The sequence below is a fragment of the Macaca nemestrina genome, chromosome 20 (genome assembly GCF_043159975.1).
Source record: "Macaca nemestrina isolate mMacNem1 chromosome 20, mMacNem.hap1, whole genome shotgun sequence".
NCBI lineage: Eukaryota > Metazoa > Chordata > Mammalia > Primates > Cercopithecidae > Macaca > Macaca nemestrina.
The window spans coordinates 58,463,580-58,486,474 of record NC_092144.1 but is presented as its reverse complement, the minus strand read 5'-3'; the positions used below and the strand labels follow the sequence as shown (position 1 = coordinate 58,486,474).

At 50.2% G+C, this 22,895-nt stretch overlaps 2 protein-coding genes across 14 annotated transcripts in view; one reads left to right on the top strand and one right to left on the bottom strand.

Annotated features, from left to right (window-relative positions):
- The window catches only part of ODAD1 (outer dynein arm docking complex subunit 1), a 28,586-nt gene extending 22,474 nt beyond the window's left edge, over nt 1-6,112 (top strand). For 11 of the 13 annotated variants that reach the window (XM_071087337.1, XM_071087338.1, XM_071087335.1 and 8 more), the window contains 4 exons: nt 4,230-4,393; nt 4,473-4,570; nt 4,905-4,983; nt 5,055-6,112. In XM_071087337.1, the coding sequence (XP_070943438.1) occupies nt 4,230-4,393; nt 4,473-4,570; nt 4,905-4,983; nt 5,055-5,597 (884 nt within the window). In that variant the 3' untranslated portion in view covers nt 5,598-6,112. The remainder of the gene's footprint in view (nt 1-4,229; nt 4,394-4,472; nt 4,571-4,904; nt 4,984-5,054) is intronic. The other 2 variants (XM_071087327.1, XM_071087328.1) reach the window with 2 other exon arrangements.
- Nucleotides 6,113-14,418: 8,306 nt separating this feature from the next.
- The window catches only part of LOC105478631 (zinc finger protein 114), a 9,269-nt gene continuing 792 nt past the window's right edge, over nt 14,419-22,895 (bottom strand). The window contains exons 2-3 of the mRNA XM_011736138.3: nt 20,603-20,729; nt 14,419-16,582 (exon numbers count right to left, since the gene is read on the bottom strand). Of these exons, the coding sequence (XP_011734440.2) occupies nt 15,465-16,582; nt 20,603-20,729 (1,245 nt within the window). The 3' untranslated portion in view covers nt 14,419-15,464. The remainder of the gene's footprint in view (nt 16,583-20,602; nt 20,730-22,895) is intronic.

Here is a 22,895-nt window from a genome sequence, read left to right as displayed (position 1 = left end):
ATCTATCTATCCAGGGTCTGTGCCTTCATCTGTTCTATATCTATCTATCCATCCAGGATCTACCCTTCCATCTGTCCTATATCCATCCATCCATCCATCCACCCAGGGTCTATGCCTCCAACTGTCCTTATCCATCATTCATCCAGGATCTATTCCTTCATCTGTCCCATATCTATCTATCCATCCAGGGTCTATCCCTCCATCTGTCCCATATCCATCTATCTATCGAGGGTCTATTCCTTCATCTGTTCCATATCTATCTATCCATCCAGGGTCTACCCCTCCATCTGTCCTATATCCATCTGTCCGTCCATCCATCCATCCATCCATCCATCCATCCATCCATCCATCTATCCATCCATCCATCCATCCATCCATTCATCCATCCATCCATCCATCCATCCAGGATCTGTTCCTCCAACTGTCCCATGTCCATCCATCCATGCAGGGTCTATCCCTCCAACTGTCCCATGTCCGTCCATCCATCCATCCATCCATCCCTCCATCCATTGTCTATCCATCCGTCTGCCTCCAACAGCCCCACATCCATCTGTTCATCCATTTATCTGCAATGACATTTGACTTTTGTCTTCCTAGTCTTAGTCTTAGTTACCAAATTTCTTCTTAGTCTTAGTTACCAAAAATGTTATTATTTGTAAAGAAAATGATGATAAAATATAATAGCAATGTTTATTATGTGTCATTCACTCTGCTAGGCACTTAGGCATTATTCCACTTGTTTCACAAAACACTGAAAAACAGATGCTGTCCCTCCCACTGTCCCATATCCGTCATCCACCCATCCATTCATCTATCCAGTATTCATCTATGGATCATCCGTGTACATCTGTCTGTCTATAAATGCCTAGCAATGTGACTGACGGGTCTTAGGGTGGGTATATGTTGATATTTATTGGAAAATGCCAAACAGTTTTCCAAACTGGTCGCAAGATTTTATGCTCTCACCTATGTGAGCATATGGGGGTCCCAGATGTTCCACACCCTCTCCACTGCTTCCTAGTGGCAGCCATTTTTTATTTTATTTTATTTTTGAGATGGAGTCTTGCTCTGTCACCAGGCTGGAGTGCAATGGTGTGATCTCGGCTCACTGCAACTTTCACCTCCTGGGTTCAAGCGATTCTCCTGCCTCAGCCTCTCGAGTAGCTGGGACTACAGGTGTGTGCCACCACGCCCAGCTAATTTTTGTATTTTTAGTAGAGTCAGGGTTTCACCATGTTGGCTAGGATGGTCTCGATCTCTTGACCTTGTGATCTGCCCGCCTCAGCCTCCCAAAGTGCTGGGATTACAAGCGTGAGCCACCGCGCCCGGCCATCGGCCATTTTAATATTAGCCATCTAACGTTTGTGCAGTACTATCTCTATTAATTTAATTGGCATTTCCCTAGTGACTAATAATATTGAGTATCATATTGGCCATTCGGATATCTTTGTGAAGTTCCTGTTCAATCTTGTGCACTCGTTTTTTTAAAAGTTGGGTTTTCTTGCTATAACTGAGTTGTAGGAGTTCTTTGTATATTCTAGACACTAGACTTTTGGTAAATATTTTCTCCTATACTGTAGCTTGCCTTTTCACTTTTTTTGGTGATGAACTGAAGTTTCTTAGTTTTGAGATCTAATTTATGAAATTTTCTTTTTGTAGTTAGTGACTTTGTGGCCTGCCTGAGAAATTTTTGCCTGTCCTGAGTTTACAAAGGCATTGTGCTGTGTTTTCTCCTAGAAGTTTCATTGTTTGAGCTCCCACATTGAAGTCTGTGACTTATGCCAAATTGATTTGCATGTATGGTATGAGGTAGGGGTCTAGAGTTTCCTTTTTAAAAAAATTTTTAGATTTTTTTCATTTATTTATTTTTTTGAGAGGAATTTTGCTCTTTTGCCCAGGCTGGAGTGCAGTGGCGCAATCTTGGCTCACTGCAACCTCTGCCACCCAGGTTCAAGCAATTCTGCCTCAGCCTCCCGAGTAGCTGGGATTATAGGTGCACACCACCACATCCAGCTAATTTTGGTATTTTTAGTAGAGATGGGGTTTCGCCATGTTGGCCAGGCTGGTCTCAAACTCCTGACCTCAGGTGATCCACCCGCCTCGGCCTTCCAAAGTGCTGGGATTACATGTATGAGCCACTGCACCTGGCCCTTCCCTTTTTTTTTTTAGAGATGGGATCTTACTATGTTGTCCAGGCTAGTCTTGAACTCCTGGATTCAAGTGCTCCTCCTGTCTTGGACTCCCAAAGTGCTGGGATTACAGGCATGAGCCACCACACCTGGCCGAGTTTCTTTTTTTTTTTTTTAGACGGAGTCTTGCTCTGTCGCCCAGGCTGGAGTGCAGTGGCCGGATCTCGGCTCACTGCAAGCTCCGGATCTCGGCTCACTGCAAGCTCCGCCTCCCGGGTTCACGCCATTCTCCTGCCTCAGCCTCCCAAGTAGCTGGGACTACAGGTGCCCGCCACCTCGCCCGGCTAGTTTTTTGTATTTTTTTTAGTAGAGACGGGGTTTCACCGTGTTAGCCAGGATGGTCTTGATCTCCTGACCTCGTGATCTGCCCGTCTCGGCCTCCCAAAGTGCTGGGATTACAGGCTTGAGCCACCGCGCCTGGCCTCTTTTTTTTTTTTTTTTATCCTTTCCGTGGGTATCAGTTGCATCCACCTGTGCATCCTCCCATCGTTCTCTTTTATTTCTATTATTATTATTATTATTATTTTTTAATTTGAGAGAGAGTCTCGCTCTGTCCCCCAGGTTGGAGTGCAGTGGCACCATCTCCATTCACTGCAACCTCCCCCTGCTGGGTTTAAGTGATTCTCCTGCCTTAGCCTCCTAGTAGCTGGGATTACAGGAGCACACCACCACGCCCAGCTAATTTTTGTATTTTTAGTGGAGAGTGGATTTTGCCATGTTGGCCAGGCTGGTCTCAAACTCCTGACTTTAGGTGATCCACCCGCCTCGGTCTCCCAAAGTGCTGGGATTACAGGCGTGAGCCACCACACCTGGCCTCATCTTTCTTGTTTTTCAGGAAGTAGCCATGCAGAGCACTCAGGAGTCAGGCTGTCCTGTTTTTTGTTTTTTGTTTTTTTGGTTTTTTTTTAACATTTATTGTTAGCTTTTATTATTTATTTATTTATTTATTTATTTATTTATTTATTTATTTGAGATGGAATCTCACTCTGTCAGCCAGGCTGGAGTGCAGTGGTGTGATCTCGGCTCACTGCAATGTCCGTCTCCTGGGTGCAAGCGATTCTCCTGCCTCTCCAGTGACTGGGATTACAGGCACGCACTACCATGCCCGGCTAGTTTTTTCGTATTTTTAGTAGAAACAGGGTTTCACCATGGTGGCCAGGCTGGTCTCAAACTCCTGATCTCAAATGATCTGCCTGCCTTGGCTTCCCAAAATGCTGGGATTACAGGCGTGAGCCACTGCACCCAGCCTGTCCTGGGTTTGAATCTCAGCTCCACCAATTATGAACCTTGGTGTGTGGCTTCCTCCTTGTGAGCCCCTCTGGGAATGGGGATGGCAGTGCCTTCTTTGCAGGGTTGTCATGAGAATTAGAAGGGATGACAGATGGAGAGAAAGGTGGGGGGTGGTGGGGAGCGATCTGGGGAGCCCCCTTGGGGCACACCGTAGGAGCTCAAATATGGGCAGGTCCTCCTTCCCGCTGTCGTGACGGCTGAGCCGAGCCCTGTGCTAGGTGATGTGGGCACAGTGGGGAGAGGCCCTGGAGGGGACTGACCTGAGCACTGGGCACTCATCACTCAGGGGCTAGGATGGAGGACACCCAGGCTCTGGGGGCGAGAGGAGGCCGTAACTCAGTCTGCAGTGCAAGACCATAATTTGTGGGGCCCAGTGCAGAATGAGGGGCCCCTTATTAAAAAATTGCCAAGATTTTCAAGATAGGAAGAGCAGCAGCGTGTCAAGCCAAGTGCAGGCCCCTCACCACCGTCTGGGTCTCACACTCACCAAGCCAGCTCTGCTGGGGTCACTGGGAAGGCTTCCTGGAGGCAGTGATACCTGAGGCTGATTTTGAAGGACAAGCCAGGGAGAGAGGGATGCACAGCAGTGCCCTCCCCCTGCCTGGCTGGCTGAGCTCGGGTGACTCCCTTTTGGTCTCTGAGCCTTGATCGCAGTCTCTGTAGAATGGGGCAGTGAGGACCTGAGTGGGGAGAGGGCTAGCACCCAGCTGGCGGTGCCAGATCCCTGACAGCTGGCCCTCCATGACGCAGACATCCAGCTCCTCTTCACCAAGGCCCATTGCGACGGCAGCATGATCGATGACCTCCTTGGGGTCAAGACCGGCATGGCGGACCGGGACATGGGCCTCTTCCTGAGCCTCATCGAGAAGCGGCTGGTGGAGCTCCTGACAGTGCAGGCCTTCCTGGATGCCCAGGTGGGAGGCGGCAGGGAGCCAGGACGGGAGGCAGGTCTCAGGGGTGGCCCAGCTGACCACAGGCTTCCACACCCTCCAGAGCTTCACCTCCCTGGCCGACGCCGCCCTCCTGGCACTGGGCCAGAGCCTGGAGGACCTTCCGAAGAAGATGGCCCCACTTCAGCCCCCTGACAATCTGTGAGGCGCAGGGCAGGAGGGACGCAGGGGGGACGGGGCTTCCATGGGGGCAGAGGGAACACACAGGATAGAGGGTTTTGGGGGGCTTTTGGGGACTGGCTGGTGGATGTGGCCCTGGGGGTTTAGAATATGAGGTGTGTGCTTTGAGGCAGCCAGAAGGAGTAGGGGCTTGGCACCTTTGTGTGGGAAGACGGGGCCCCGGGTACCCCAGAAGGGGAGGGCACTCAGGGCTGGTGGGAGAATGACTGAGGTTCCTGGGGTTGAGCAGGAAGGGCCACTGGCCTTTTTGAGGGCTGGGAGTCTAGTCTTTTCCGGTTTTCCTTCCCCTCCCCAGAGAAGACCCCCCAGGTTTTGAGGCCAGCGATGACTACCCCATGAGCAGGGAGGAGCTGCTGAGCCAAGTGGAGAAGCTGGTGAGATTGGGGCCCTCGGGGGTGGGGCCAGGCCTCAGTGTGCGTCGGGGCCCAGCTCACCTTCCCTGCAGGTGCAGCTCCAGGAGCAGGCGGAGGCGCAGCGCCAGAAGGACCTGGCCGACGCCGCCGCGAAGCTGGACGGCACCCTGAGCGCGGACCTGGCCAGCACCCAGAGGGCTGGCTCCAGTACCATCCTGGTGCCCACCAGGCAACCCCATACCATCCCCGGGTCCATCTTGAGCCACAAGACTAGCAGAGACCATGGCTCTCTTGGCCGCGTCACTTTTGGTCCCCTCAAATCCAGCCTGGGGCATTTGCCCAGTCACGTCACGCACGGTGACCCCAACACTGGCCACGTGACCTTTGGCTCCACCAGTGCCTCGAGTGGGGGCCACGTGACCTTCAGACCTGTCAGCACCAGCAGCTACCTGGGCTCCACTGGATACGTGGGGTCCAGCAGGGGCGGAGAAAACACAGAGGGTGGTGTGGAGAGCGGAGGCACAGCGTCTGATTCCAGCGGAGGCCCCGGGTCCAGCAGAGGCCACGTCTCCAGCACCGGCCCTGCCTCCAGCACTGGCCCCGGCTCCTCCACCAGCAAAGACTCCCGGGGCTAACACGAGGGGCCTGCAGCCCCCACCCTGCCCTGGCTCTCTGTAGAGGTCTTTTTTTGTGTCTCTACTTCCCTGTTTGCCTTGTGGGTCCCTGTCTTTTTCTCCCAGTCCCAGGCCTCTGTCTTTTTGCCCCTCTTAACTGTTTTCATCTGCCCTTCATCACCGCCTCACCTCTGTCTCCTGGTTCCTTTCTCTCTGCTCCTGACCCTGCTTTTCCCTCTGCCTCCCGATCTCCTGTTCTCTCGGCTTCCCAGTCAGTGTCCGTCCTTCTTGTCTCCATATCTGCCCCTTCCCTGTCTGCTGAGCCCTGACCCCCTGTGGATTCCCCACCTTCTGTTGCTGGCTCTCTCTCGTCTCCATCTCCCAGGCTCTGCATACATCCTGTGTCCCTCTCTCTGCAGCTCCTCACTCCCCAAGAGCCCTCTAGTGCTGCCGGGCATGGGACAAGTCAGGGCGAAGATGCCAGGTTCCGCATGGGAAATGGGACTGTGGAAATAAAGCCTATGTGGGGAGAGCCGGCTTCAGGCATGGCTGCTTCCTCTCCCTCCGGCCTGGGGGTCATCTGTGACCCTGTCCCGATTCCCTGCCATTCATTCATTCACTCACTCATTCAGCATTCTTATTTATTTATTGAGATGAAGTTTCCCTCTTGTCGCCCAGGCTGGAGTGCAGTGTCACGATCTCAGCTCACTGCAACCTCTGCCTCCCAGGTTCACGCCATTCTCCTGCCTCAGCCTCCCAAGTAGCTGGGATTACAGGTGCCCACCACCACGCCTGGCTAATTTTTGTATTTTTAGTAGAGATGGGGTTTCACCATGTTGGGCAGGCTGGTCTTGAACTCCTGACCTCAGGTGATCTGCCCACCTCAGCCTCCCAAAGTGCTGGGATTACAGGCTTGAGCCACCACGCCGGGCCTATTCATCCATTTTTCTGAGGCCTCTCCTGGAGCTGTGTTGGTCAGGGCAGTCACAGCTGCAGATTCTCCGTGGTCCTCAGGCAGCAGAGGTTTCTCTCCTTTGTGGGCCAGCCAAGCGCTGTCCTCCATATCACCCGTGTCCCCCAGGCCCATGGCACAGCCATCATCTGGAATGCTGCCAGTCCTTTGGCACAGGAAGAAGAGAGGATGGCACAGCAGGCAGTGACTTGCGAGGCTCGGACCTGATATGACACCTGTCTTCTTAGCTTACACTCAGCCAGAGTGGGTCCCCTGGTCACCCCGAACTTCACAGGGGCACCGGGAAGCGTAGTCTTTTCATGTGTCTGGAAGGAGAGAAAGGAAGGATTATTTATGGACAGCCCTAACTCCAGTCGCAGGGTCACAGAGAAAAAGCTGACCTTGACCCTTTCCTGCAGCGGGGGTGGGTGTGGGAGCGAGAGGGCTGAGAACACCATGATAACTCTTGCCTGTAGTTGAGCCATGCCAAATTCCCTGCCAGCATTTAATCTGTTGGTGTCAAAGCTATATAAAAACTTTAAAAAAAATCAGGCTGGGCGCGGTGGCTCACGCCTGTAATCCCAGCACTTTGGGAGGCTGAGGTGGGTGGATCACTCGAGCCCAGGAGTTCAAGACCAGCCTGGCGAACATGTGAAACCCTGCCTCGACTGAAAATACAAAAATTAGCAGAGCATGGTGATGTGCGCCTGTCTTCCAAACTACTCTGGAGGCTGAGGCATGAGAATTGCTTGAATCTGGGAAGCGGAGGTTGCAGTGAGCTGAGATCACAGTACTGCACTCCAGCCTGGGTAATAGAGTGAGACTGTCTCAAAAAAAAAAAAAAAGTTCAAATCCAAACAGATAATCCATCATCCGCCTTCCTAATCCAGGAATGTAGCACCCTGAGCCTCCCCTTAAAATGGCTTGATAATAGTACATCCTTTTTTGTGTGAGAATACAATGAATTTATACACACAGCCTTAGAACAGTGGCTGGGCGCGGTGGCTCACACCTGGAATCCCAGCACTTTGGGAGGCCGAGGTGGGCAGATCATCTGAGGTCGGGAGTTCGAGATCGGCCTGGCCAACATGGTGAAACCCTGTCTCTACTGAAAATATAAAAATTAGCCGGGTGTGGTGGCGCATGCCTGTAACCTCAACTACTTGGGAGGCTGAGGCAGGAGAATCACTTGAACCCGGGAGGCGGAGGTTGCAGGGAGCCAAGACCGTGATACTGCACTCCAGCCTGGGCGACAAGAATGAAACTCCATCTCAAAAAATAAATCAATAAATAAAAATAAATTGTCTTGATAATAGTACATACTGTTTTGTGTGAGAATAAAATGAACTGATACACAGCCTTAGAACAGTACCTGGCATGTAGTAAAAGCTCAGAAATATATGTGACTATTAGTAGAACAGTGATAAAGATGAAAGTGTAGTGTTTTCTATTTATTTATTTATTCATTCATTCATTCATTTTTGAGTCTCACTCTGTCACCCAGGCTGGAGTGCAGTGGTGTAATCTCGGTTCACTGTAACCTCTGCCTCCCAGGTTCAAGCAATTCTCCTGCCTCAGCCTCCCAAGTAGCTGGGATTACAGGCACCTGCCACTATGCCTGGCTAATTTTTTTTTTTGTATTTAAGAGGGGGTTTTACCATGTTGGCCAGGCTGGTCTCGAACCCCTGACCTCAAGTGATGCTCCCATCTCAGCCTCTCAAAGTGCTCAGAATACAGGCGTGAGCCACTGAGTCTGGCCTGTGTTCAGCAATATTTGAGCCAGTTTTCCTTACAGAAAGAGAAATACTTATTTTTGTGTTTTAAATAAAACTGGTGTAGGAAAGTTTAAAAAAAAAAAAGACTCAATTTCTCCGCTTACAGCTGCACAGGAGGGGACATCCACACAGCTTTCCTCGTTCATTTGATAAATATTTATTGAGCAGGTACTGTGTGCCGTATATCGTACTAGGTTCTGGGGATGGGAGAGTAAAGGAGAAAGTTGAAAATGGCATTTCAGGAGGGAGGTGGAAAGGAGCTCCTCTGAGCCGTGGCTCCTGGCAGTGGAGCTGCTGTTCTTCCTCCCTGGGGGCCCAGGAAGTCTCATCTTGGTGTGGAGCTGAGTCCGTGACCACCAGCCCTAACTACCATTTCGGAGCGATTTCCTCCTCTTTCCTTCCAAAGACAGCAGAGCCAGCACAGCAGACCGAGGCTTCTGATTTGCTCCCCATGCAAAACGGCGTCATAGACCACCATAGTTTGACCGACTCAGGCTAACCACAGCTGTCTGTCATCTCAAGGATCCTAGTCCTACACCGAGCAGGTTCACCTCCTCTACCTTCCCCTGGACCGGGGCTGGGCTCGCCACTTATAGATGGTCAACCCTGCAGCACCCAGCTCCGAATACATCGAAGGCCACTTTAGAGACGCCTGAGAATTCAACCTAGATTTTTTACTTTTTGTTTTTTTGAGACAAGAGTCTTGCTCTGATGCTCAGGCTGGAGTGCAGTGGTGCAATCTCGGCTTGCTTCAGCCTCCACCTCCCAGGTTCAAGTGATTCTCATGCCTCAGCCTCCTGAGCAGCTGGGACTACAGGTGTGCGCCACCGCGCCCGGCTAATTTTTGTATTTTTCGTAGAGATGGAGGTTTCCCCATGTTGGCCAGGCTGGTCTGGAACTCCTGGCCTCAAGTGATCCTCCCGCCTTGGCCTCCCAAAGTGAAAAAGACATTTTAAAGTTTGACCTCTGGAATGCCTTTAATTTACGTGGTATAGTCTAAGAGAATAGCAGGTGAGTGCAGCTCAATCTTATCAGCAAAAGTGGAGGAAGGACTGAATTAAATTGTACTCAATAGCAGTAAAATTAGGGATATTTAATCATTTTCCTCCTCCAGGAGTGAGGCAGAAATGGGCACTGCCACATCCAGGCTGTGTGGTCTTGGGCCAGTGTCTTCAGCACTCTGAGCTGTGACTCATCCTGAAACCAGAGCTGGCAGCGAATCCCAGACGCAGCTTTGTGTGGTGGGGAAGGCTCACTGGGAGGCAGTGTGGGTGTGAACCTGTTCTTCATCATAATCTCTGTCAAGTGAAAAAACATGGGGATAGTCTAGAACAGTGGAAACCTGTATCCCAGCTCCTTAGAGAGTTAGGAAACCATTTTAAGGGAAACTGACCAGCATTTAAAAATAGGAGTGAGCTCGGAAAGGTGGCTCACGCCTGTAATCGCAGCACCTTGGGGAGCCAAGGCGGGTGGATCACCTGAGGTCAGGAGTTCAAGACCAGACTGGCCAACATGATGAAACCCCATCTTTACTAAAAATACAAAAATTAGCTGGGCGTGGTGGTGCATGACTGTAATCCCAGGTACTCAGGAGGCTGAGGCAGGGGGATCGCTTGAACCTTGGGGGAGAGAGGTTGCAGTGAGCCAAGATCATGCCTGGGTGACAGTGACACTCTTGTCTTAAAAAAAAAAAAATGGAATATAAAGCATTCTGTAATACAGGGTGGTATTTTTAAAACTTTTTTTTTTTTTTTTAGACAGAGTCTCACCCTGTTACTCAGGCTGGAGTGCAGTGGCGTGATCTCAGCTCACTGTAACCTCTGCCACCCGGGTTAAAGCAATTCTCTGCCTCAGCCTCCTTAGTAGCTTGGATTACAGGTGCCCACCACCACACCCGGTTTTTTTGTTTTTTTGTATTTTTAGTAGAAATGGGGTTCACCATCTTGGCCAGGCTGGTCTGGAACTCCTGACCTCGTGATCCACCCGCCTCGGCCTCCCAAAGTGCTTGGATTACAGGCGTGAGCCACTGTGGCCGGCCTAAATTTTGTTTTTAATTGTACATATTTATGGGATGCGGTGTGATGTTTCGATACATATATAAATTATGTAGTGATCAAATCAAGGTTATTAGCAAATCCATCATCCCAGACGCTTGTTATATCTTTGTGGTGAGAACATGCAAAATGTTCTAGCTATTTTGAAGTATACAATCCATTATTGTTGACTATAGAGGGTGGTATTCTTTTGTAACAGTGTGCTGATGCGACCGGGCGCGGTGGCTCATGCCCGCAATCTCAGCACTTCGGGAGACCCAGGCGGGCGGATCACTTGAGGCCGGGAATTCGAGACCAGCCTGGCTAACATGGTAAAGCCCCATCTCTACTAAAAATAAAAAATTAGCCAGGCGCGGTGGCGGGCGCCTGTAATCTCAGCTACTCAGGAGGCTGAGGCAGGAGAATTGCTTGAATCCTGGAAGCTGAGGTTTCTGTGAGCCCAGATCGTGGCACTGCATTCCAACCCGGGCAACAGAGCAAGACCTTCTCTCAAAAAAAAAACAAAAAACAAAACAAAAAAAAAACGCTGATGCAAAATGATTTCTTACTGGGCGTCAGAATTTTGGAAGCCACTGGTAGACAGTCCTTAGTTTCACACAATGATTTTCAGACAACTGCCTATTCGTCAATTCCAACCACCTCGCCCCACTGCCAAAATCGAACGTTTCTGGTCTCCCGGCGGCGCCGCCTTAGCAGGATCCGCCGCCAGGTGGCGCGCGCCCCCCGCCCGGAGTGGGTTTTGTCTCATCCCGGACTTAGATCTTCCAAGACAGTGATTTCCTTCTGTTCGGGTCTCTTCCCGAGAATCCGCTTTACTCGTACTAGAAGCTCTGACCTCGAATGCAGTTCCAGAAGCAGAACCCTGCAGGGGGTTTCAGGCGGCCAAGAAGGGAAGTGGCTCTCCTAAGACCGTCCTGGCTTCGGTCCACGGCGCTCATTAAATGCCTCCCACGCCAGACGAGGTCCCCGTCCCCGGAGCTGGCGTCCCAGGGGTAAGGACACACACGAACCCTCCTGCCCCCATTCGCGCCCCGTCAGTGCAGGGAGGCTCCGGCCTGGGGCTGAAGAGCCGAGTCTCTCGTGCCTGACAGCACGGGGTCGAGCCCCTCCCGGCCACCTGCTGGCTGTGGGATCTTGGGCATCGTGCTTGGCCTCGCTCTGCCTTGGTTTCCCCCACTGTAGTGATAGTGATAACAGCAGCCACTTCATAGGGTTGCAGGCGTTACATGAGTTAATAGATGCAAAGCGCTCAGAAGGGGGCCTGGCATATGTTTGCTAAACCGATTGTTGAAAATTCTCAATTTACATCTGTGAGAACTGAGGACCAGTTGGGGGTGGGGGTGGGGAACCCCCAAAGTCGGCTAAGTTCAGCCTCAGCGACTGGAGACGGGAGGGGTGTTCCCTCACCTACAGATAGTTTCCCGCCTCCTGCGCCGGCCCCCTCCACCCCCAGCTGAATCCAGGCATTCTGATTTCAGTCAAGGTCCTTCTCCTCCTGACAGCGCTCCCTGGGGGTGGGAGTGGACCCAGGCCCCTTGGCAAGGTCTGGGGCTGCCCTGGCGGAGCAGCCTCCCCTCCTCCTCTTTATTCCTTCCAGGATGGGGAGGGCCACGAGTCATCCAGATTCTATGATAAAGCGGCAGATTCCTGGGAAATGCAGGCAGCAGGGGTCCGGGAGAAAGGGCCAAGCTGGAGCCCGCTCAGTCACAGTGGGGGTCCCCAACCTGCAGGCCCTCCCCAAACACTGAAAGCTGAACTTAGCAGTGCTGGGTCATGCAGAATGGGCGCCTAGGAGGACCTCTGCTCTTACCAGTGGCATTTCTCTTTTCTCTCTCCCGTTTTCTTTTCTTTTCTTTTTTTTTTTTTTTGAGACAGAGTCTTGCTCTGTCGCCCAGACTGGAGTGCAGTGGCATGATCTCAACTCACTGCAACCTCCCCCTCCTGGGCTCAAGTAATTCTCCTGCCTCAGCCTCCCGAGTACCTGGGACTACAGGTGCACGCCACCATGCCTGACTAATTTTTGTATTTTTAGTAGAGATGGGGTTTCACGTTGGCGAGGCTGGTCTTGAACTCCTGACCTCAAGTGATCCACCCGCCTCGGCCTCCCAAAGTGCTGGGATTACAGGCGTGAGCCACCGCGCCCAGCCAACAATGACTTTTGTAAAATGCTCATTGGGAGGGCTTTGCAAAATTGGTATCAGCAGCCGTGTTTATAATCTCTAAAGTGAGATACAGAACCAAGGTCTCTGGAATGAATATAACTAAGAAAGAATGAATGCCACCTGCACCCTACCTGCTTAGCCTTTCTTTTCTTGAAAGAAGGCACAAAGAAATATTCTATGCCATGCCATCATATGTAGCATAAACATCAGCAAAACTAGAAAACAGGGTATTTGGGGGATTTCTGCATAGGTGCAAATGTAAAGATGAGGGAGGGGGGCGAATGATAACAAAATGAACCACAGTGGTTTCCTCTGGGGGCTGGAGATATCCTCTGTGAGGCACAGACATGAATTGCCTGGCGTTTAATGATGAGCTGTTTATGGGCTTGGATTGTGGGTATAAGGGTAATCACTTTATTAACTTTGAAACGTCGTGGTGTCAGGTGCCTGTAATCCCAGCTACTTAGGAGGCTGAGGTAGGAGGATCACTTGAACCTGGGAGGCAGAGGTTGCAGTGAGCTGAGATCGCACCACTGCACTCCTACCCAGGCAACAAGAGCAAAACTCCATCTTGAAAAAAAAAAGATATATGTGTGTACATTTTCATACATTTTCAGGTAGTCATATTTCCCAACTTTTATTTATTTTTATTTGGGTTTTGAGGTGGAGTTTCACTCTTGTTGCCCAGGCTGGAGTGCAATGGCACTACTTCAGCTCACTGCTCCCGGATTCAAGCAATTCTCCTGCCTCAGCCTCCTGAGTAGTTGGGATTATAGGCATGAGCCCACCATACCTAATTATATATTTTTAGTAGTGACAGGGTTTCTCTATGTTGGTCAGGCTGGTCTCGAACTCCTGACCTCAGGCGTTCTGCCCACTTTGGCCTCCCAAAGTGCCGGGGTTACAGGCATGAGCCAACATGCCTGGTCATTTCCCAACTTTTAAAAAATTAAAAAGAGGCCGGGCACAGTGGCTCACGCCTGTAATCCTGGCACTTTGGGAGGCCAAGGCAGGCAGGTCACTTGAGGTCAGGAGTTTGCGACCAGCCTGGCCAACATGGTGAAATCTCGTCTCTACCAAAAATACAAAAATTAGCTGGGTGTGGTGGTGGATGTCTGTAATCCCAGCTACTCGGGAGGCTGAGGCAGGAGAATCACTTGAGCCTGGGAGGCGGAGGTTGCAGTGAGCCGAGATTGCCCCACTGCTCACCAGCCTGGATGACAGAGCAAGACTCTGTCTCAAAATAAATACATAAATAAATAAAGTAAAAATAAAAAGAAGACATTAAACAGTGCTCATTGTGGAAAGTGAGTCTATGTGCCCTTAGTAAAGAAGATGAGAAGAATGGAGATGGCAGGGAAACTGACAGAATATGACACATCAGACTGACAAAGTCATAACAAGTACCCCAAGTTGGTACCAAAAAGACTACATACTCTGACCATAATGCAGTAGCACAGTGACCGATAAGACAAAAATGGTCTCATGGAGCATATGAATCCCAAGTCTAAACTGAATGAGGCTCAAAGAAGGCTTCACATTGAAAATGAGACCATGTGTATGTGAGTGAGTTGTAATGAACCTGCTATATATCAACATTTATGTGGCAGAGCTGGGAGGGTGCAAAGAGGGATATCCTTCATCTTGTAGCATTTTTTTTTTTTAGAATGGAAAAACTGGAAAATCATTAACATTTACAGTGTTTCAGTCCTACTGTGCACTCATTGTGCCTAAGTGAAGAGCTGGACCCAAAAGTTGCCTCGCCTCGCCTTTCGCCTTTCCTTTCCTTCCCCTTCCCCTTTCCTTTCCTTTCCTTTTTTCTTCTTTTCTTCCCTCCCTCCCTCCCTCCCTCCCTCCCTCCCTCCCTCCCTTCCTTCCTTCCTTCCTTCCTTCTTTCCTTCCTTCCTTCCTATCTTCCTTCACTTTGTCACCCAGGCTGGAGTGCAGTGGTGCAAACACAGCTTACTGCTGCCTCGGGCTCCCAGGCTCAAACGATCCTCCTGCCTCAGCTCCCCAGGTAGCTGGGACTACAGGCATGTGCTACCACGCCTGGTTAATTTTTGCATTTTTTGTTGTTGTTGTAGTTGTTGAGATGGGGTTTCTCCATGTTGCCCAGGCTGGTCTCAAACTCCTGGACTCAAGCAATCCTCCCACCTTGGCCTCCCAAAGTGCTAGGATTACAGGTGTGAGTCACCACACCTGGCCTTGAAAGCTTTCTTATTTTTATTCCAATGGTAGCCTCCCTCCAGGATGTGGATTCACATATAACATGAGTGGTAACTGTTTAAAGAGGACTTTCCCACATTTTTTTTTTTGAGATGGAGTCTCGCTCTGTCGCCCAGGTTGGAGTGCAGTGGTGCAATCTCGGCTCACTGCAAGCTCTGCCTCCCAGGTTCACGGCATTCTCCCGCCTCAGCCTTCAGAGTAGCTGGGACTACAGGCTCCCGCCACCATGCCTGGCTAATGTTTTGCATTTTTAGTAGAGACGGGGTTTCACCATATTAGTCAGGATGGTCTCAATCTCCTGACCTCATGATCCACCCGCCTTGGCCTCCCAAAGTGCTGGGATTACAGGTGAGCCACCACGCCCAACAGGTCTTTCCTACATTTTTTACTTCCGTAAGGAGGCTCTGCAGTGTGAGTTCTTGTATGAACCATGAATTTGAGACGACGCTGAAGGTTTTGTCATGTTCCTTTTAGATTCACAGTTTCTCTCCAGGGTGAGAACAAATGTCTACTCAAGATGAATGAAGAGGAAAGGCTTTCCCTAGACTTTACCTTTGCAGGGTTGTTTTTTGTTTTTTTGTTTTTTCACATTTCTGTAAGATAGGAGAGTTCAGGGAAGATGTTCTCATGCATGCTAGCCCCTTGAGCTCCCTTCCAATATGTCCTCCTCCCATGTTCAGTACAGTTAGAAAATTAATGAAGATTTTCCCACCTTCCTTTCATTCACAGCGCTTCTCATCATTGTGGGTCTTCAGATGTTTTTTAAGTCCTGACGACTTTGTAAAGCCTTTTCCACATGTCTTACATTTATAGGGTTTCTCTCCAGTGTGGCTCCTTAGATGTGTGTATTTTGAGGACTCCCTGATGACTTTCCCACATTCTTCACATTCGTAGGGCTTCCTCCGCACGACGTGCTTTCTTAAATGCTTATGAAGGTGTAAGGAATATCTGAAGGCTTTTCCACATTTCCCACATTCGTACGGTTTCTCTCCAGTGTGAATTTTCATATGTCTCATAAGGAATGACTGATAAAAAAAGGCTCTCCCACATTCGGGACATTTGTGGCTTTTCTCTCCAGTGCAGTGACTCTTGTGTGAACCGGAATTTGGGGCGTTGGCAGAGGTTGCTCCAGTCTGACAATCCTTCTTATTTGTCTCTGCGGTATATGACTGCATCTGCACGGCATGAACTGAGTTATTTCTGGAAGTGTTCTCGCCCTGAGTAAAATCATACATTTTCTCTCGAACACGAGTGTTGTGTGCCCTAAGGGATCCGTCTTCATGGAAAGCTTTTCCAAATGGATTCTGTTGGTGCCTGTTTGCTCCCGTATCAATTTCATCACGTCTACGATGCACGGCGTTCTGACTGCCAGTCCATGTGCTTGATTTCAGCTCTGTTTTTCTCCCACACGGAACCCACTGAATGTTCTGCCCCAAGACTTCATCGTGTCCGTTGTTTTCATGTGTTTTTTGACTATCGTTTAAGAAAGGATTATACTTGAAAATACTTGAGTCACATGTCAGGATACATTGTCTTGTGGAATCTCCCGGTGAAGGCACACGCCTGCAGGTAGGTTTAGGGCGGCTCCTCATTTCGTGATCTTCACAGACGCTAACAGAAGATTCATCTTTCTCAGGGGCCACTGCGGGTGGCTTCACATTATTCGCCCCCTGCCTGTGTGGTCCCTCTGTTTTGGGGCATCTCCAGTCTTCTCTCAATGTGGAGAGCTGGGAACTGATGCTCGTGAGACACACACTGTTGGCTTCAGGATATGTTCTTTTAGGAAGAATATCCGGCTGAGGGGTTGCATCTTTGGTTTCGCACGGAGTCGCCCAGTCTGAAATACAGTGGCACGAAAGTTAAATTCTTTGTTGAAAGTAAAGGTGGGTTAGAGATGATAACATAGGCAATGTCTGTGCGGATTTCTCTTTCTTTCCCCCTTCCTTCCTTCCTTCCTTCCTTTTCTTCCCTCCCTTCCTTTCTTTTTCCTTCCTCTGCTTCCTTTCTTCCTTCCCCTTCCTTCCTTCTTTTCTTCTTTCTTTTCCTTCCTTCCTTCCTCCTTCCTCTGCTTCCTTTCTTCCTTCCCCTTCCTTCCTTCCTTCCTGTCCTTACTTTTTTCTGTTCTTTCTTTCTTTCTTTCTTTCTTTCTTTCTTTCTTTCTTTCTTTCTTTCTTTCTTTCTTTCTTTCTCTTTCTTCCTTCCTTCCTTCTTTCTTCCTTCTCCTTCCTTCCTTCCTTCCTTCCTCTCTCTCTCTCTGTCTCTCTCTCTCTCTCATTCTCTCTTTCTTTCTCTCTTTTCAACAGAGTCTTGCTGTGTGGCCCAGGCTGGAGTGCAGTGGCATGATCTTTGCTTATTACAACCTCTGCCTCCCAGGTTCAAGCAATTCTCTGGCCTCAGCTTCCCGAGTATCTGAGATTACAAGTGTGTGCCAGCATGCCTGGCTAGTTTTTGTATTTTCAGTTGAGATGGGGTTTCGCCATGTTGGCCAGGCTGGTCTTGAATTCCTGGCCTCATGTGATCCACCTGCCTCAGCCTCCCAAAGTGTTGGGATTACAGGCGTAAGCCAACGTGCCTGGCCTCTGTGTGGATTTCTTTCTAGATGTTCCCTCAACATATATGATAAAAATGTGAAGGGGAAGAAAGCAAGAGGAAGGAGGCAGAGAAAGACCTCAGGGATTCTGCAGTGTCAGGAATGTGAGGATGGTAAGGTCAGGGGTTCAACATGGAGAGCGTCATGTTACTGAGGAATGATTCTGCAGAGATCAAGGAAACGATCAGGAATTTTAAGTGGAAGAGAATTGTACAGAAAGTCCATGTGAAATTTTTATTTTTTTGAGATGAGGGTCTCACTAGGTTGCCCAGGCACTGGGTGCAGTGGCTATTCATAGGCTTAATCATAACACACTGCAGCCTTGAGCTCTTGGGGTCAAGTGATCCTCTTGCCTCAGTCTCCCGAGTAGCTGGCTCCATGTGCAATTTTTTTTTTTTTTTTTTGAGACGGAGTCTCACTCTGCTGTCCAGGCTGGAGTGCAGTGGCCGGATCTCAGCTCACTGCAAGCTCTGCCTCCCGGGTTTACACCATTCTCCTGCCTCAGCCTCCCGAGTAGCTGGGACTACAGGCGCCCGCCACCTCGCCCAGCTAGTTTTTTGTATTTTTTAGTAGAGACGGGGTTTCACCGTGTTAGCCAGGATGGTCTCGATCTCCAGACCTCGTGATCCGCCCGTCTTGGCCTCCCAAAGTGCTGGGATTACAGGCTTGAGCCATCGCGCCCGGCCTCCATGTGCAATTTTAAGGAGAAAAGGAACAGGCCTTTCTCTGGGAAAAATGAATATATGAGAGGATGGATAAAAGTCAAAAAACATAAGCTCAGCCAGGCGCAGTGGCTCACGCCTGTAATCCCAGCACTTTGAGAGGCTGAGGTGGGTGGATCACTGGAGGTCAGGAGTTTGAGACCAGCCTGACCAACGTGGTGAAGCCCCATCTCTACTAAAAATACAAAAATGAGCCGGGCATTGTGGTGTATGCCTGTAATCCCAGCTACTTGGGAGGCTGAGGCAGGAGAATCACTTGAACCCAGGAGGCAGAGATTACAGTGAGCGGAGATTGCACCACTGTACTCCAGCCTGGGCAAGAGGGTACCTGTGTTTTTCTTTCTTTTTAAATCAAAAAAACTTTTTTAAGACAAAAAAGAACAGGGTTTTGCCATGTTGGCTGGGCTGGTCTCGACCTCCTGGCCTTAAGTAATCCTCCTCCTGCCTCAGCCTCCCAAAGTGCTAGGATTATAGGTGTGAACCACTGTGCCTGGCCTATAGGTCTCCTTAGCTGCTCTGTAGATAACAACTTGAAAATTACAAAGCATTAAGTTTCCACTTTGAGATATTCCTTCAGGTCCTGCATTCTGATGAAATGACTATGCCAACTGGTCTGAGGAATGCCGTGAGAAACTGACGCACCAAAGAATGTACTTTCCTCATCCCGACAATTTCATCCCCCTTCCTCTGACCAATCAACATCTCCAATTCTCCAGTCCCTTGCCCTTCATGATCCCCTTGAAAATGAGAGCAGTGGCTCACGCCTGTAGTGCCAACATTTTGGGAGGCCAAGGTGGGCGGATCTCTTGAGGTCAGGAGTTCGAGACCAGCCTTGCCAACGTGATGAAACCCCATCTCTACTAAAAATACAAAAATTAGCCAGGTATGGTGGTGTGTGCCTGTAGTCCCAGCTACTCGGGAGGCTGAGGCAGGAGAATTGCTTGAACCCGGGAGGCAGAGGTTGCAGTGAGCGGAGATCGCACCATTGCACTCCAGCCTGGGCAACAAGAATGAAACACAGTCTCAAAAAACAAAAAAACAAGAACCCCAGAACCCCTCAGGGAAAAAAATGTGAGCGTCTCCTCCCATCTCCTCGGTCGGCACCAGATAATCATGAAACTTTCTCTGTTGCAAACCTTGCTGTCTCAGTGGCATGAGCCTGTTGCTCTGTTACCATGCTGCTGGCTTACAAACCTGTTGGTCCTGTAATGTTCACGTCTGCCTGGCACTGAGAGGCATGAATGCCTGGACAAAACTGCCCTGCACTGTTTTCAGACCACTTCTTGCTCCAAATGAGAGGGCAGACTGGGTTTGCCTAGTGGAGATCCCGTTCACTGGGCAAGCACGTGGTGTAAAGGAACTATGCCAAGACTTTCTGTGAAATGGACACAAGCTTTGGTTTGCTGGGGTTCCGAAGCTGACGATGTGTGAATAGAAGAGTAACAGTGGTCCCTCTACTTTTCTCATCAATGCACTAAAACTCTGCCAAAAGGGCTCAGAATGACCCTTTTCCTGTGTACCATGTTCACCTACATAAGGATCCCCCAAAGTCTGTTCGATCACCAAGAGAATAAAAATGTAATGCATTAGTTGGGCGTGGTAGAGCATGCCTGTAATCCCAGATACTCAGGAGGCTGAGGCAGGAGAATTGCTTGAGCCCAGGAGGCGGAGGTTGCAGTGAGTCGTGATGGTGCCACTTCACTCCAGCCTGGGTGACAGGGTGAGACCCCATCTTCATGAAAAGAAAAATAGGCCGGGCGCGGTGGCTCACGCCTGTAATCCCAGCACTTTGGGAGGCCGAGACGGGCGGATCACGAGGTCAGGAGATCGAGACCATCCTGGCTAACACCGTGAAACCCCGTCTCTACTAAAAATACAAAAAACTAGCCGGGCGCGGTGGCGGGCGCCTGTAGTCCCAGCTACTCCGGAGGCTGAGGCAGGAGAATGGCGTAAACCCGGGAGGCGGAGCTTGCAGTGAGCTGAGATCCGGCCACTGCACTCCAGCCCGGGCTACAGAGCAAGACTCCGTCTCAAAAAAAAAAAAAAAAGAAAAATAAAGGCTGGGTGTGGTGGCTCACGCCTGTAATCCCAGCACTTCGGGAGGTCAAGGTGGGAGGATCACTTGAGGTCAGGAGTTCAAGACCAGCCCAGCCAACGTGGTGAAATCTGCCTCTACTAAAAATACAAACAAAAATTAGCCAGGTGTGGTGGTGTGCACCTGTATTCCCAGCTACTAGAGAGGCTAAGGCAAGAGAATTGCATGAACCCAGGAGGCAGAAGTTGCAGTGAGCTGAGATGACGCCACTGCACTCCAGCCTGGGAGATACAGTGAGACCCTGTCTCAAAAAACAAAATAAAATAAAATAAAATAATGCAACAAACTATTTCCAGTTTCATGGTGAACCCTACATCTACTACTTGGGGGACAACAGTTCTGTCTCTGGAATTTAACCCAGTTCCCATTTTCCAATGCACTTCCCAGAACACGGTTCCAAACTAGCACTGGTCCCATCACTGACTAAGTGCAGGAAGGGGGCCTCCTTACCTATGAATGCCAGGTTCCTAGAGTTCTCCAGCATCACATCTCTGTAGAGATTCCTCTGAGCTGGGTCCAGCAGGGTCCACTCCTCTTTGGTGAAGTTCACAGCCACGTCTGCGAAGGTCACTGAGTCCTAAAACAGCACACGCGGTTTGGCTCAGTGGGGTGTCCTGTTATCAGTTTGAACTGTGACCCCGTTCTCCACAAAAAAAGGTACATTGAGGTCTTAACCCTTGGTACCTGCAAAGGTGACCTGATTTGAGAACTAGAGTCTTTGCAGATGTCAATGAATTAAGATGAGGCTGTGGCCAGGCGTGGTGGCTCACACCTGTAATCCCAGCACTTTGGGAGGTTGAGGCGGGTGGATCACAAGGTCAGGAGTTCGAGAGCAGCCTGGCCAACATGGTGAAACCCCATCTCTACTAAAAATACAAAAAATTAGCCGGGCATGGTGGCAGGTGCCTGTAGTCCCAGCTACTTGGGGTGCTGAGGCAGAGAACTGCTTGAACCCAGGAGGTGGAGGTTGCAGTGAGCCGAGATCACGCCACTGCACTCCAGCCTGGGCTACAAAGTGAGACTCTGTCTCAAAAAAAAAAAAAAAAAAAAAGGTGACGTTGTACTGGGGTTGGGTGGGCCCTAATCCAATGACTGGTGTCCTTATAAGAAGAGGAAATCTGGCCAGGTGCGGTGGCTTGCGCCTGTAATCCCAGCACTTTGGGAGGTAGAGGCAGGATGATTGCTTGAGGCTAGGAGTTCAAGTCCAGCCTGGGCAACAAAGTGATAACCCGTCTCTATAAAAAATAAAAACAATTACCCGTGAGTGTGGGTGGGCACCTGTAGTCCCAGCTACCCGGGAGGCTGAGGAGGGAGGATTGCCTGAGCCTGGGAGGTGGAGGTTGCAATGAGCTATGATCCTGCCACTGCAGTCCAGCCTGGGCAACAGAGCAAGACCCTGTCTCAAAACAAACAAACAAACAAAAAATATATATATATAAAAGAAGGGGAAATGTGGACAGAGGTAGGGACACAGAGGGAAGAATGCCATTTGGTGAGGGAGGCAGAGACTGGAGTGATGGGTCCACAAGCCAGTGAATGCCAACGATGCCAGTGACTACCAGCAGCTAGGTAAGAACATGGAACAAATTCTTTCTTGGAGCCTCCAGAACGAACCAACCCTGCCGCCATTTTGATCTTGGACTTCCAGCCTGCAGAACTGTGAGAAAATCAATGTCTGTTGCTTAAGCTACCCCATCTGTGATAGTTACGGCAGCCTGAAGACCCTAATGCAACGGGAAGAGCATACACTCGATTGGTAGAGACTGACGTCCGGTCGTATGACTCAGGTGCTCTTTCTTCTGAGATAGGGTCTTGAGCTGTCACACAGGCTGGAGTGCAGTGGTGCAAACGCAGCTCACGGCAGCCTCTAACTGCTGGGCTCAAGCGATCCTCCCACCTCAGCCTCCCAAGTGGCTGGGACAACCGGCACACACCATCGTTTTCGGCCCCATCTCAGGAAAAAGAGTACCTGAGTCCCGCGACCGGACTTCAGTCTCCGCCAGTTGACCGGCTGTGTGTCTTTCTGATGCATTAGCCTGTTCAGGCTGTCATAACAAACGATCACAGAGGGGTGGCTTAAAAATCCTTAAACCCTGGCCAGGTGTGGTGGCTCATGTCTGTAATCCCAGCACTTTGGGAGGCCGAGGCGGGCGGATCACCTGAGGTCAGGAGTTCAAAACCAGCCTGGCCAACGTGGAGAAAGCCCATCTCAACTAAAAATACAAAAAATTAGCCAGGCGTGATGGCAGGCGCCTGTAATCCCAGCTACTCAGGAGGCTAAGGCAGGAGAATCACTTGAACTTGGAAGGCGGAGGTTGCAGTGAGCCGAGATCACGCCATTGCACTCCAGCCTGGGCAACAAGAGAAACTCTGTCTCAAAAAAAAAAAAAAAAAAAAAAAAAATTTGGAGTGGGGTAGGCCGGGCGTGGTGGCTCACACCTGTAATCCCAGCACTTTGGGAGGCTGAGGCGGGAGGATCACAAGGTTAGGAGGTCGAGACCATCCTGGCTAACACGGTGAAACCCCGTCTCTACTGAAAATACAAACAATTAGCCGGGCGTGGTGGTGGATGCCTGTAGTCCCCGCTACTCGGGAGGCTGAGGCAGGAGAATGGCATGAACCCAGGAGGCAGAGCTTGCAGTGAGCCGAGATGGCGCCACCCAACTCCAGCCTGGGCAACTGAGCAAGACTCCATCTCAAAAAAAAAAAAAAAATTTGGAGTGGGGCACGGCTCAGTCCACTC